The following is a 13,106-nucleotide window of genomic DNA, read 5'->3' on the forward strand; positions in this document are numbered from 1 at the left end:
GCTGTTAATGTCTTATGATGACCCCAGATTAGTAATAGATTACTATAACATAAAACTTACACACATACGTTTATTTCTTTTATTTTACATTTATTTTCATTGGGACAGGTACATAGCATGGACCTCTGCCACATACCACGGCATTTGTAGCCTAGTTTGCAACATCTAAATGGACCTTTATACAAATACACACAACTTGGAATCAAAACAGCACACATCACATCAATCAATCAATCACAGAGCACCTGATCATTCATGACTACATGACTCATTTATAAGGTAAATGACTGAAAACACGAGCCCAACAACACCTACATAAATTTGATTCTCTAATAATAATGATAGCAAACTTTATTTATAGAGCACTTTTGTAAACAAAAGTTACACAATTTTTTTTAAACAAAGTAATTTACAAATACAATCTTACAATGAAACATAAAATAAAATAAGACATTCTGTCACTCTGTTCTGACGCTGGTGTTGCAATATATAAAGTTCTCCCGAACATGGCCTCGCTGTCATTAGATTAGATTAGATTCAACTTTATTGTCATTACACATGTACAAGTACAAGGCAACGAAATGCAGTTTAGGTCTAGGCAGAAGTTCAATAAGCAAATGCAGGATATAAAGTATGTGCATAAATGCAGGATAGAGCAATATTATGAAGATATTTTACAAGTGGTACTATGGACATTATATACAGATGGTGTCATACCATGTCATTATGGTGATGCTGTTATCAATAAAAATTGTTTTATTTAATCAATATGATAAGATGCACACTCTCATGTTGGACAGTCAGCAGAGGGACTGTTGGACTTTGGTTTAGTTTGCCCAGGTGGCAGAGTGAGCAGCAAGGGTCAGCACGGCAATAATGTTTGGTTTCTTTATCTTGTCCAATCAGATTCACATCAGGACAGGGCTGCATCACCATGCTGGACTATAAGAAGTGCGAGACTCCGACAGGACGGCACCATCCGGTCCAGATTCTCCTGCAGTACAGGTGAGTCTAACTCCGTTCATCTCATTTTCTGCTTTTTGTACACTGAGACAATTACAAATTCTTCTTGAATGTAAAGCTATTGTTATTTGTATATAACTGTTACCAAATTTAAAGCTGAAATGTAACTTTTTAAAAATGTAAAATGTACCCTTTTATCGAGATTTAATGAGGGAAATGATGTTAAATAATGGCAAAGGGAGGGTTGAATTTGAACGCATTATAAAGGAAAACACGTGTAAATAAGCAGCTATGTGAGGGATTTGCTAAAGGTGTTGATGTTTGTGAATCATATTTCTTTTTTTAGTTTTCAGTGTTATACTTTCACATAAAGTTATGGCATACCCCCTTTCAATCTATTTTTTTTTATCTTATTAATAGAATTGAATGTCTTTATTTGTAGTTCTTTGGATAGTTGTTTAATTTTCTTAGTTTTGTTTTCACCATCTCCAACAGAGGTTCTTAAGGGAAAACACACAAAGCTCAAAAGCAACAAATGTAACAAATGTAGAAAGCGTGACAGAGAAAAGGCACAAGGACACAAAAATCACATTTAACTTCAAAACAAGGGTATTTATCATGTAAAACTTTGTTCACGTGTTACTTTTAAGACATCTGCAGTAGACCTGTAGTCTTGTCCACTTTACATTACTGCAAACCATATTCTGAAGCATGCTGAAGGCCTTTTCCATGTTTTGGTAATGTAGCACTCTAAACTTACAACTGGTGTGTGAACTGTGACACTAGTAATGGATTACATGTGAGCCATACCGCTGCATTTGATTACCTTTGACAAGCCAATTTCTTTTCAATTCCAATTTTTTCAATTTTCAATTCCAATTAGTTTTTTTAATCCCCCTCAATCTTAAGGAAAATTTAAAAGAACAAATAAAGGACCCAAAGAAAATATAAGCTCTGAGGTGTTCACTGAATTTAAAGCAGCATAGCGATATCCTGTATAATTAACACAAAACCAGCTGAAATATAAAAAAATACAAATAAAATCTGTTTTTATTTTTAAGGAGGAATGCCCTCACCCACATGTGGGGTGTGGTATAAAATAAATCCAATTCCAGGCACTTAAGTGGAGGGTAAAAAAACAACAAGCCTTATATATATTATATATAGCCCTATAAATATGGGCCAGTACATTATAAAAAAAATACAACAATGTGTTTTGGCACATTTGCTTTTTCTCAGGATATCACGCAAACAATTCACAACAGATGTATTGATAATAAAAAAAAACCCATGTTAGTTTTTCTGCTCTTGAATCAAAGCTACGAAAAAAAACATCATCTATGTTTGAACACAGAGGTTCATTCCTGACCTTGGGAACACTATCTGTGACAAATTATTTCAAACTCAAGGTTCACTTACTAGCTTTTTCTGGAGCTGTTGACATGAAGTCTCTGATAAGCCAGATAAAGTTTACAAGTTCATGCGCAGGGTTTAGACAAACATGCAGTGACTAAAAAATTATTTATTTTATAACCTTGTGACAAAAAGCCAGGCTGGGATTCCTAGAACAACTTTGAGCAACGGGAGGCCTTCCTATCATTCAACTTCTGAAAAACATCTTTAGGAAACATCTTCATGGCTCGATCCAGGGCTTTTGGTTTTAAACATTAAAATTGTCAGGGAAGTTTAAATACACTGCTCTGTTGACCCAAAAATGAAAGATGAACTGAAGCATAATGGCAAAAAAAAGGATGGTGCTGTCAGTCAGCACAGGTGTGATTACATTGCAATAGAGCAAAAATGAGGAGAGGAACATACAGCATATTAACATACAGAATAATTAAATAATGTTTGTTTTGCAGGTCATCTCCACTCAGCAGCCATGAAATTCTCCCTCATTGCAGCCGTCGTCGTGCTTGCTCTGGCACAAGGTATGACCTTCACACGCTCACTTTAAGTGTTTTGTTTATCACATAGTTGTGAATAACTTATTAACTTTTTATTTATTTATTTATTGTCTTTGGAAACCCACAGGAAGCTTTGCACAAGATGTTGCCGATCTCGAAAGGCTCGGTCAGTACTTTGAGGAGATGAAGAACAAAATGACTCTGGACCTGACTGAGATGATCCAGAACCAGGACCTGGCAAACCAGGCTCAGTGAGTACAGAGAACCCTCGACACCTCGAACCTCCACACATAAAGTCATGGTTTAGTCATGACTCATGTTCAGGATGATTAATATCTACTTGCTGCTGACCACACTGGACCTTGTCCATTGTTTAAATGTCAACCTATAAGTTATAACTTCTGCTGTACCTCTCAGGCAGGCACAGAAAAGCCTGTACACACTCTTTTAATTAAAGTCAATGTAGGTAAATGCAGTGGTGAAATGTAACTAAGTACATTTACTCAAGTATTGTACTTAAGTATAAATTTGAGGTACTTTACTTGAGAATTTCCATTTTATGCTATTTTATACCTCTGCTGTCAGAGGGAAAGCACTTACCTAAGATTTTACACACAAAACATATGATCACTTTATAAAGAATGATTCATTATTATATATTGAACTACTAAGCAGTATGTGAAGTAGTTAAAGTTTGCTCCACGTGGACCGGTTACAACAGTAACTTACACAATAATGCAAGAGTAATAATAATCTAATATATATAATAGTATAATAGTCACAGGGACCCTTTTTCGCATTATACTTTTAGTTTTGATACTTTAAGTCTATTTTGTTGCTTTTACTTGGAATGCAGTATTTTTTATGGTATTGCTACTTTTACTTTGAAAAATAGTAAATACTTGAATGCTTGCAATAATGTAAGGCAGGTTTTCTGACTTTACCACATCGAAATAAAAATCACCACACGGAAAACAATTCAAATATCGCATTATTCAGCACTGAATTGGGTTTTTTTCTGAGAGTGAGGGTTAAGTTAAGAAGTACATGTTAAGTAAATATGAATTAGTAAAGGAAACACTGAAATGTATCTCACAGAACCCCTTGTACCCACTTATCACTGACTTAAGCTTAAGAAATTAAAATTTGACTAGTTCAACAGAAGCCCAGGTGATACTAATAGAGACTGCAGTGCAATATGCAGGTCAAACAGGTGTATTTCTGATTTGTTTACATGGTGGTTCATGATGTTCTACCCTCACAGGACCTTCATGGAGGACAAGAAAACCCAGCTGGAGCCCCTGGCCGCTCAGATCCAGGAGCAGCTGAAGACTGTTGCCACCAACGTCGAGGAGCACATCAAGCCCCTGGCTGCCAACGTGCAGGCTCAGATCCAGCCCATGGTGGATAACTTCCAGAAGCAGGTGGAGGCCATCTTCCAGAAGCTGACGGAGCAGGCCAGGGCCGTTGGCAACTAAACCAATTGTCCTTCCAAAACATGCAAATGTGCCTCCTCACCATCTTCTCTGTCCTGAGTTAACGGAGATACTTGCATTTGATGGCTGAACAGCTTAAGATGTGTTTCAGTGATTGTTAACATTGACATGATCATCTCTGTCCCAAAACACAATTAAACTTGAAACACAACTTCAGTGTCAGTTTCATTTTGTGTGTGTATGATGGGTGCTTATTTTTGACCACTTTACCATTGGAGTTATTGATTTGGCCAACAGGAATAAACATTTGGGAACGCTTACCACAAGTGATGGAAACAGGCTTATTCTGACTGACCTATCTGTCCCACTAACAGCCAACAGAGACACACCGATTATTTTATTAGTTTTATTCAAGCAAGCAAAGGTCAAGGGAAATTTCACAATAACAGGCTTCTACTGCCCAAACATTCAAACATTTAAAAGGGATAAAATGGCAGAACGGAATGCTTTCAATCTCATTTTGTCACAATTCTCTAAAACCCCTCATAAAATTATCATTTTCTATTTTACTTTTTCTCTTTTTTTATGTATTTTCTTTCTTTAACTCCGCAAAGGCCTGGTGTTACTGTTCATTACAGGCCTGACTGGAGACTTGTTTCCATTGGTATTTTTAATATATTATTTGACTTCTTTTTACTTTGTTTTGTGTATTTTCAACTTTTTCACTGTTTAATTCTTTTCTCCATCGGTGAAGCTAGCCCCAAGGTCCCGCACTCCTGTAAACACGAAACAAAAACACAATCAGTGATGTGAATTTTTTACTCCCATTCCCACACAATTTGCAAGTAATATTCAAATTCACATTCTACTTTGATTTCACACAATCAACCAAAAAAAGCACTTCTGCTTTGAAAAAACACCAGCCTTATGGTAAACCTGAGACTATATTGTAGCTATGAAGTTACAGTTGGAATAATGAGGCTTTTAAATGAGTATACTGTCCTCTCCTTGTTAAAGGAGCTCTGGAAAACTAGCTGTACCTTGGATTCAGACACTTGGGACACCAGCTGTATTTGTCACAGTCTTCTGGGCGGCCTCCTTGGCCTGGTGGGCCTGAAGCACAGCCACCGCCTCATCCACCTGGAAAGAAAATTGTTTAATGTTAGCAACTCCACGACATCATGGTGGGATCATCTCAAAGCACCCACAAGATCCACCTTTGCTGTGTCTCAAAGAATGACTTCTAACTAGCGAAGGTGCATACTTCCACCCAAACTCAAGTAGTTCTCTGCACTTCCCTGTCCTTTTAATATTAAGTCCTGGTGAACTCTTCAGAGAAACAACCAAAGGGAAGTTGTCAATATACTGACCTTTGAGCGGAGAGACTCTGGGGACTCCAGCATGTGGAGCAGCTCTGAGTTGTCAATCTCCAGCAGCATGCCAGTGATCTTTCCTGCCAGGCTTGGGTGCATGTTCTGGATCAGTGGAAACAGACGCTCACCTAGAGGAGAGACAGATCCAGAGGCTCTAAAATAGGATATTATTAACACTTGCCATAAGCCAGTTACTGAGACAATACCATGTAAATACCTGTCTTATATACAGTATACAGCACACAAGATATAGTGGGAGTGTGGTTTTCATAGCTGGGGACAGAAGTGGCACATTCTGACTGTATGAAGGGGGAACAAAAAAAAATCTTCTAACAGAAACAAAGTTGAAATGGTATTGTACTTCCTGGATCCAGTGAGAGGCAGTGGACAAATGTTATGTCAAGCTAACATGGTATGTGGTCATGAAGAGTTGTTACTGACACTTACCCAGCATCTGCTTCTGTTCCTGCGGTGGAGCAGCGGCCAGCATGGAGGCAGTCAGAGGCTCCTGTCCCTGAACGTGAACAGCAGGCTGAGGAGAGGGACGCAGGGAATTAAGTCAGACAGAACATTTTTAATACACATCCAACTTGAACTTTCTCATGCAGAGGGCAGAACAGGTCAGTAGGTCTGGTCTTAAAAAAAAAAACCCAAAACATGTAGATTCCTACCTGCTGCATTGTGACTTGTGGCTGAGCAGTCATGTGTTGCTGGGGATTGCGGACTCCTGTGGCATACTTGTACTGAGGGACTCCACGCACAGGTGTGGCTGCTCCAGCAGCGGGGTTGGCTGGTCGGGGGCCCATGGTCTGAGCAGCTGTAAGAGAAGCCAACAGGGGGACAGAAACATCAACACAAAGACAAGTAGCAGCCATACAGCTGAACTGTATTTGCTGTGCAGTTAGACAGACTGTTGAATGAGTATAGGTGACTGACCGACACGTTGGGTGGACATCATGCGGGGCACCTGGGAGGCAGGCCGCATGGCACCGAAGGTCTGAGGACGCGGTGCTGACGGACGCATGGCACCCGGCATGTTCTGGAAGTCTATGAACACACAAAAACATAGTGGCCTCAACTATAGGTACAAACAACAGTTTTTGTTTGACTGTCTTAATGTGTTTTTAAAGTGACAGTAAACATACACAATAATTAAAAGGACAGCTTAAAAAGGGGAGAGATACTCACGTTGTGGCCGAACACCTTGGGTGGCCCACCGTGGGCTTGGGCGGAGCTGGGCCATCTGCCCAGCAGCTGGGTAGTAAGCAGCACGGTTCTGGGCCTGAGGTATGGCAGCCATGAAGTAGCCAGAGGGCGGGGCTGGCTGGTAGGGATTGATGACTGGGTTCGGCACTGCACGTACACTGGCCATGCGCTGCATATACTGGTTGGTCAGGTGGGCTTGACGCTCCTCTTTCCGCTGGGCCAGGGCCACATACAAAGGCTTGGTGGCTACAATGCGTCCATTCATTTCTGTCACCGCTTTGGTGGCCTCCTCTGGGGATGAGAAGCAAACAAAGCCGAAGCCTTTGCTACGCCCACCCTCCATCATGACCTGAGAGCAAGAGAATCAAATGAAACTAATGAAAGAATCTGGACACCAATAGAGTATTATTAGTACTGGTAAATGAAAGCAGTTTCACAGCCATCTACTAATTACAGAAGATAAGATAAAACCACTGAGGTCCTACCTTGGCACTGGTTATGGTGCCGAATGGTGAGAACTCCTTGCGCAGACGTTCATCGTCAATTCCATCATCAAGGTTCTTCACGTACAAGTTGACACCCTTAAAATAAGACAAAAGTAGTGTTAACTTTTGTGTTTTCTTACAAAAACACTACATATTTAAGCAGGAATAATCCAATGCCAATGGACCGAAATATGTCCTTTTGTTGTTAATTTAATGTTTTTGTCTGTAGTACATATTTATCCCCAGAATCCAAGATGTAGAAATGCGGGGCCCATGAACTACAGAGTCACTGTTGCAGCCATTTTGGCCAGTGCAAGCTACTAAGGAGGGAGCACTGAATTTGACAAAGCTGCAGTGTTTCAATATGCTTGACCAGACGGTATGACTGTGAAGGTAATGAACTATGTCAAACTATGACGCATTATGGCACAAGAAATTTAATTTGCACTACAAGAGGAAATGGACCTGGTAGCGAGTCATGCGGTCTTGTTTCATTTGCTCAAATTTACGCTTGAGCTCCGTTTGTCGCTCCACCTTCTTCTGGGCACGGCCAACGTAGATGAGCTTGCCGTTCAACTCCTTCCCATTCATCTCATCCACTGCCTGTAGAAAACAAGAAAACTGAGTCAACTCAGGGGCAAGAAAATGGCGGACATTTCCAGATGGTCACCAGAATTTTTGGTAAAAAAGCAAAACAACAAACAAACAAAACTTAACTTCTGGGCGTCCTCGTGCCTCTCAAAGCTGACAAACCCGAAGCCTCGAGACTTTCCGCTGTCATCGGTCATGACGCGGATACTCATGGCGTTTCCTAGGCAACAGAGAGATAACCTTAACAATATTTTGCCCCATAATATTTTACTGCAGGGGATCAAAACACTGTATATGTATGTACAGGAGCAGACCAAGTAATTTAAAAGAGCTATTTGAAATATGGACACCCTGACTGACCGTATTTATTGAAGAGTTCCCTCAGCTTCTCATCATCCATGTCTTCACCAAAGTTTTTAACATAGACATTTGTGAACTCCTTAGCTCGGGCACCCAGTTCAGCCTCGCGCTCTTTGCGAGATTTGAAGCGACCCACGAATCTGCGTTCAAATCGAAATTTAACAATTTGAATTCACATTAACTGCATTAATTATAGGAATAATAAAACAAAACATGTATATAACTGTATGAGCGACCTCAGCAACATCACACTTACGCTAAGTATTATTACACTGTAGAACTCCGAACAAATAAGTTATGCACATAATATGGCAGTCTACCTATAATCTATTCAGTCATCTTTGCAAAGAAACATTGACTGAAACTGCTGAAAGTGCTCAAGCATCATTGTGCAACCTTCAAACTGCAATCAGACCAGGTGCAATATTAAACAAAGAGTCTTTTCCCCATTTCACACATTAGTATGCACCAAAACAGTTTAAAACTAGTTAAAACATTCACTTACACTTTTCGGTCATTGAGCAGCATGCCATTCATTTTCTCAATGGCTCGTTCGGCTGCCTCCTGAGTCTCAAAATGCACAAAGCCGTAGCCTTTAGAGCCATTCTCGTCACAAACCACCTTAGAGAAAGAAGACATGCTGCTTTTAAGCCACACACACACACATGCAGTAAGAGTATATTAAACCAGAACTGTCTGTTGGATCACGCCTGAAATATTAGTCTCCTCTCTTAAACTGACTTTCTATTGTGACGTTCCTTGCATTATCCAAGTTCAGAATTTCTTCAACTGACTGTTAAAAGTCAGTGACTGTTAAAACCCTATCACCCATTTCTGTCCATTGCTGCCCATGAATATAGTTTGCTGCAGAGCTGCTCTGGGAAACAACGTACGGTTGATATTTCTCATATTAATGGACATAAATTCACTTTTTGGTTTAAGGGCACAGGGAAACAGAACTAATCTCCATCCATTATTTATTTCATCTTGTGACGATTCATGTATCATATCTGCTGGGTGATTGATCTCTGTTAATTCTCTATAGTGCAAACAACTCTAGGACATTTACAAAGCACACACATGCAAACTATGCCTGCACTCACAACGCTAATCCACAACGATGACGGTTGATCATCCACATATTTCAGGTTAGATAAAACAAAGGGGAGTCGGCCACTAGTCTTTTACCTTGCATGACAGGATGTTGCCAAAAGCAGAGAAGGTGTCATATAGAGCCTTGTTGTCGATGGACTTGTCAAGATTCTTGATGAAGATGTTTCCCACGCCACTTTTTCTCAGTGACGGATCACGCTGCGACCACATGATGCGCACAGGTCGCCCCTTAATCACATCAAAGTTCATGGTGTCCAGTGCACGCTCAGCTGAGGGTAGGGAACACAGTAACAGGGGTCAGGTTATTTAGAATATCTAAATTTTCAAGTGCTGGATATGACAGCATATGTTAAAAGGTGGAGTTTCTAGTGCTTAAGGGCTGTTGGGAAACCCATTAAAGTCAGAAAACTGGATCTTCAAGTTTCTTCCCAGGCCATTTTTAAATAAAAAGATGGTCTGCAGTCCATGCTGTCACGGTGATATTACTGTTAGTCCTAAAGGTGTGCAAAATGTCCCTTTGTTGTTTATTTAATGTTTTTGTCTGTAGTACATATTTATCCCCATAATCCATGAAGAAGAAATGCGGGGCCCATGAACTACAGAGTCACTGTTGCAGCCATTTTGGCCAGTGCAACCTACTAAGGAGGGAGCACTGAATTTGACAAAGCTGCAGTGTTTCAATATGCTTGACCTGATGATATGACTGAAGGTAATTAGGTGACTGGAAGCAGCTGTCAGTCCTCAAAAAGTGAGAATAGTTAATCAATTAACTTTTTGTCACTCGACTAATGAATTTATTGACAACTCGTTTCTTATTAAGCCACCATTGCTTTATGGTATTAATGAATTTAGAAGATTTTTGCATCAATGTGATGGCGTACCTATATTTGTCAGGATTTTCATTTGCTGGATTAACAAAAAAAGGACATCACTGTCTAGTTAACAGTTTAATAGAGTTTGAGAAAATGTAACATATTGCATTATATACTGATAACATTACCAGCATATAAAACACATACACCATGATAGTGGATTTTATCTATATGGCCCCACCCCTAATACTTGGAAGATTAAGAGGCTACTAGTGCAAAAGCCTCACCAGAATACATCTCAGTTAAAACACAGAAACACACCCAAGAACACCACAAGGCAGATGCAGACCTGTGCTCTTATCCATGGAGGGCGGACATATTCTAACATTTTTAAGAACTGACATACTATTTTCTTCACAGATAAAGATGAATGTTCATATCACAACAAAACGAGTTGGCAGGCATTCTGGCTAGATTGAATGAAACTGTTGTGTCAGCACTTTAGGCTGAACAGTTGGGGTGTTGTCCTGACAGAACAGAGATAAAAAAGGCATTGAGTATTCAGCAGTAGCTAGCAGTCCACTGTTACATTACTGGGGTGGGCAGGGCAGGGCCGACGTGGTGCTTTTCTGCTACGCCACTGCTGGTAGGTTCAAATGAGGAGACCCTACCGACAATATGTCGGCCGCAGTCACGTGTAGTGGGGAAGAGGCAAGCTTTCACTTGTCAGCGACTGTCATTTTAAAACTGACATTTTTTTACACATTTTAGTCGGTATTTTTTATAAATTACCTACCGTCCGCTGGCTGTTGGAAGTTGACATAAGCGTATCCAAGGGAACGCCGGGTGATCATGTCCCTACAGACCCGGATCGACAGGATAGCTCCGGCTGGGCTGAATTTCTCGTACAGCATGGCCTCAGTCACATCTTGATGCAGATCCCCGACGTACAGGGAGGCCATGGGGTAACTGGGAGCACTGGGGTTCATTTTCGTTGGCTGTGGAGGCTAGCTAGTACTCGGACGAAGCTTGATTTTCCTAACGCAAAAAGTTTTCGGCGACAGTAACGTTACGAATGCTTGGTTACGGTCACTAGCTTCACGTCAGTTCGGGGCAGAATGCTGATGGTAAACGTTAGCAACCGTTGACTTGTCAGTTGCTGTGTTTTGGAGTAAAATTTCTAAGATGAATATATTAAAATGGCACAATGTCGACTGGATTTAAAACTCATTCAAATTGACACACAACAATAAAAGCAAATCTGACGTTACTTGGCCTCGCTTCTGAACCAGTAACACGTCGACTGAAAAATGTACGTTATCGTTCAATTTAACGTTAGGCAGCCCTTTCTTATAATACGTTACCGTCCAGTCCTCGAATGTCTACTCCAGCTTCACCGACTTGTTACAAAAAGAAAAAAAAATGATTTTTTGGTTTTTTAGGTTTTGAATTTTTTTTAGTATTTTTATTTTTTTATAGAATGTGTGCCGAGCGAGCTCAGAGCACACACGCACTCACACAGCACTAACAGCCGGGTTTGAGGGGGAGGAAATAATTGGGAAGTTGTCATATATATACTAGTGGGCGCGTCATCGAATTGAACCAATCATCTTCGAGTATAGTTGAAAAAAAGTCAACAAAGGGGCGTTGACCACAACTGTACGCATGATGATGAAATCATGCAAAAACGTATTGTTAAACGCTGAATTTTACTTTATTGTATTGACCACAATATTCAGTTGTTTAGTGGTGCTGTATGGAGACGGCTTGAATTCCTCCTGGATTGCAGTGGTTAGGATCTACAGTCGGCCTGGGAGAAATGCCCGTAGTTACACAACCATCCCGACTGCTGAATAGCCTACAGTACTGCGAATGTCACGGAGTGGTTATGCCTTTGCCGTGTTTGGTCATTCAGCAAATGCAATGTGCTTTATTGCATCACATCCTAAAACCTTACACTTTAAATTTACCATTTTTACAGAGGTGTGGAGCCTTATCAGCTGCTATCAGAGTGAGAATGAAAGACAGAGCCACATTAGTCACCCCACAAGATTTGTTTTCGTCTTTAAAGGCCATTGATCAAAGCTAAATTGCTCACAAATGTCACTTTGGGCCTACTGATTGAAGTCTGACCCCTTACTATTGTATAATGTGATAGGCTTACTGTTGCTTCTAAATATGTTTACAGCAGTGCCCTTATGATCTGTGTGGTTGTGAAGAGGAATAGAGTTTGACGTTTATTTAAAAATCAAATCAAGAGACTTGGCACCATGTCATCTCTCATGTGAGTTGGTTTTTATCGGATTTTGTCTCAGTAGGGTTCGCCAAATCATTTCTAGGTTTGTGTAAAGATAGATTAAAGAGTTTGGTCAGTCAAGCTTGAAATGAGCAAATTACCGCTACATCTACATGCATCACAACATGGCTCTACAGCCATCACCATCTGCAGAGAGCAGTGTTGTCACTGAAAAGCATGCTTCCATCTAAAACTAAACCAGAGCTCTGCAGCATCTTTAAAGGTGCCATGCTTCTGAGTTTAAATTTTGCATCTTCAACTGACTTAATTTACCAGAACCAAGGGAGGTAAAGAAAATAAAGATTTTTTATTAAAGGGACAGTTCACCACAAAATCAAAAACACACATTTTTCCATCTAGATTGTTTTGGTGTAATGTCTGCCTTTTTTGAATATAATGGGACTATATGCCACTCGTCGTGGTGCTCAAAGTGCCAAAAAAACATTTGAAAAACTCAACAGCAATGTCTCTTTCCAGAAATCACGACCCGGTTATTTAAGATAATCCACAGACCTTGTTGTTAGCAGTTTTGTGTAGGAACTATCGACTAAGAAAATAGTTAGG

At 40.2% G+C, this 13,106-nt stretch overlaps 2 protein-coding genes and 2 non-coding genes across 4 annotated transcripts; 1 reads left to right on the forward strand and 3 right to left on the reverse strand.

Moving 5' to 3' along the window:
• Nucleotides 1-913: 913 nt before the first annotated feature.
• Nucleotides 914-4,517, forward strand: LOC122864118 (type-4 ice-structuring protein LS-12-like). Its single transcript, XM_044171226.1, has 4 exons — nucleotides 914-1,005; nucleotides 2,826-2,894; nucleotides 2,998-3,121; nucleotides 4,135-4,517. The coding sequence occupies exons 2-4, from the start codon at nucleotides 2,846-2,848 to the stop codon at nucleotides 4,346-4,348; spliced, it is 387 nt and encodes a 128-aa protein (XP_044027161.1). The 5' UTR covers nucleotides 914-1,005; nucleotides 2,826-2,845; the 3' UTR covers nucleotides 4,349-4,517.
• Nucleotides 4,518-4,698: 181 nt separating this feature from the next.
• On the reverse strand, nucleotides 4,699-11,803 carry LOC122864117 (polyadenylate-binding protein 1A-like). Its single transcript, XM_044171225.1, has 14 exons — nucleotides 11,043-11,803; nucleotides 9,510-9,703; nucleotides 8,827-8,942; nucleotides 8,322-8,461; nucleotides 8,087-8,181; nucleotides 7,836-7,973; nucleotides 7,371-7,466; nucleotides 6,868-7,234; nucleotides 6,616-6,726; nucleotides 6,351-6,496; nucleotides 6,127-6,211; nucleotides 5,677-5,807; nucleotides 5,347-5,446; nucleotides 4,699-5,082 (listed from the first exon to the last, which is right to left on the reverse strand). Exons 1-13 carry the CDS (start codon nucleotides 11,233-11,235, stop codon nucleotides 5,354-5,356), a joined length of 1,905 nt encoding a protein of 634 aa, XP_044027160.1. The 5' UTR covers nucleotides 11,236-11,803; the 3' UTR covers nucleotides 4,699-5,082; nucleotides 5,347-5,353.
• On the reverse strand, nucleotides 7,588-7,724 carry LOC122865080. Its single transcript, XR_006375387.1, has one exon. It is a non-coding gene; the product is annotated as a small nucleolar RNA SNORA5 (small nucleolar RNA).
• Nucleotides 9,970-10,106, reverse strand: LOC122865079. The gene has a single exon (XR_006375386.1). It is a non-coding gene; the product is annotated as a small nucleolar RNA SNORA5 (small nucleolar RNA).
• Nucleotides 11,804-13,106: the final 1,303 nt, after the last annotated feature.

The sequence above is a fragment of the Siniperca chuatsi genome, linkage group LG17, assembly GCF_020085105.1.
Source record: "Siniperca chuatsi isolate FFG_IHB_CAS linkage group LG17, ASM2008510v1, whole genome shotgun sequence".
Classification (NCBI taxonomy): domain Eukaryota; kingdom Metazoa; phylum Chordata; class Actinopteri; order Centrarchiformes; family Sinipercidae; genus Siniperca; species Siniperca chuatsi.

Excerpts from the sequence above, each read along its gene's own strand:
- LOC122864118 (XM_044171226.1), top strand. The coding sequence starts at position 2,846 with ATGAAATTCTCCCTCATTGCAGCCGTCGTCGTGCTTGCTCTGGCACAA. Across the intron at positions 2,895-2,997 it reads CGTGCTTGCTCTGGCACAAG|GAAGCTTTGCACAAGATGTT; the intron begins GTATGACCTTCA and ends GGAAACCCACAG. Across the intron at positions 3,122-4,134 it reads GACCTGGCAAACCAGGCTCA|GACCTTCATGGAGGACAAGA; the intron begins GTGAGTACAGAG and ends CTACCCTCACAG.
- LOC122864117 (XM_044171225.1), bottom strand. The coding sequence starts at position 11,235 with ATGAACCCCAGTGCTCCCAGTTACCCCATGGCCTCCCTGTACGTCGGG. Across the intron at positions 8,462-8,826 it reads CTGCTCAATGACCGAAAAGT|ATTCGTGGGTCGCTTCAAAT; the intron begins GTAAGTGAATGT and ends ATTTGAACGCAG. Across the intron at positions 6,727-6,867 it reads CCAAGGTGTTCGGCCACAAC|ACTTCCAGAACATGCCGGGT; the intron begins GTGAGTATCTCT and ends GTGTGTTCATAG.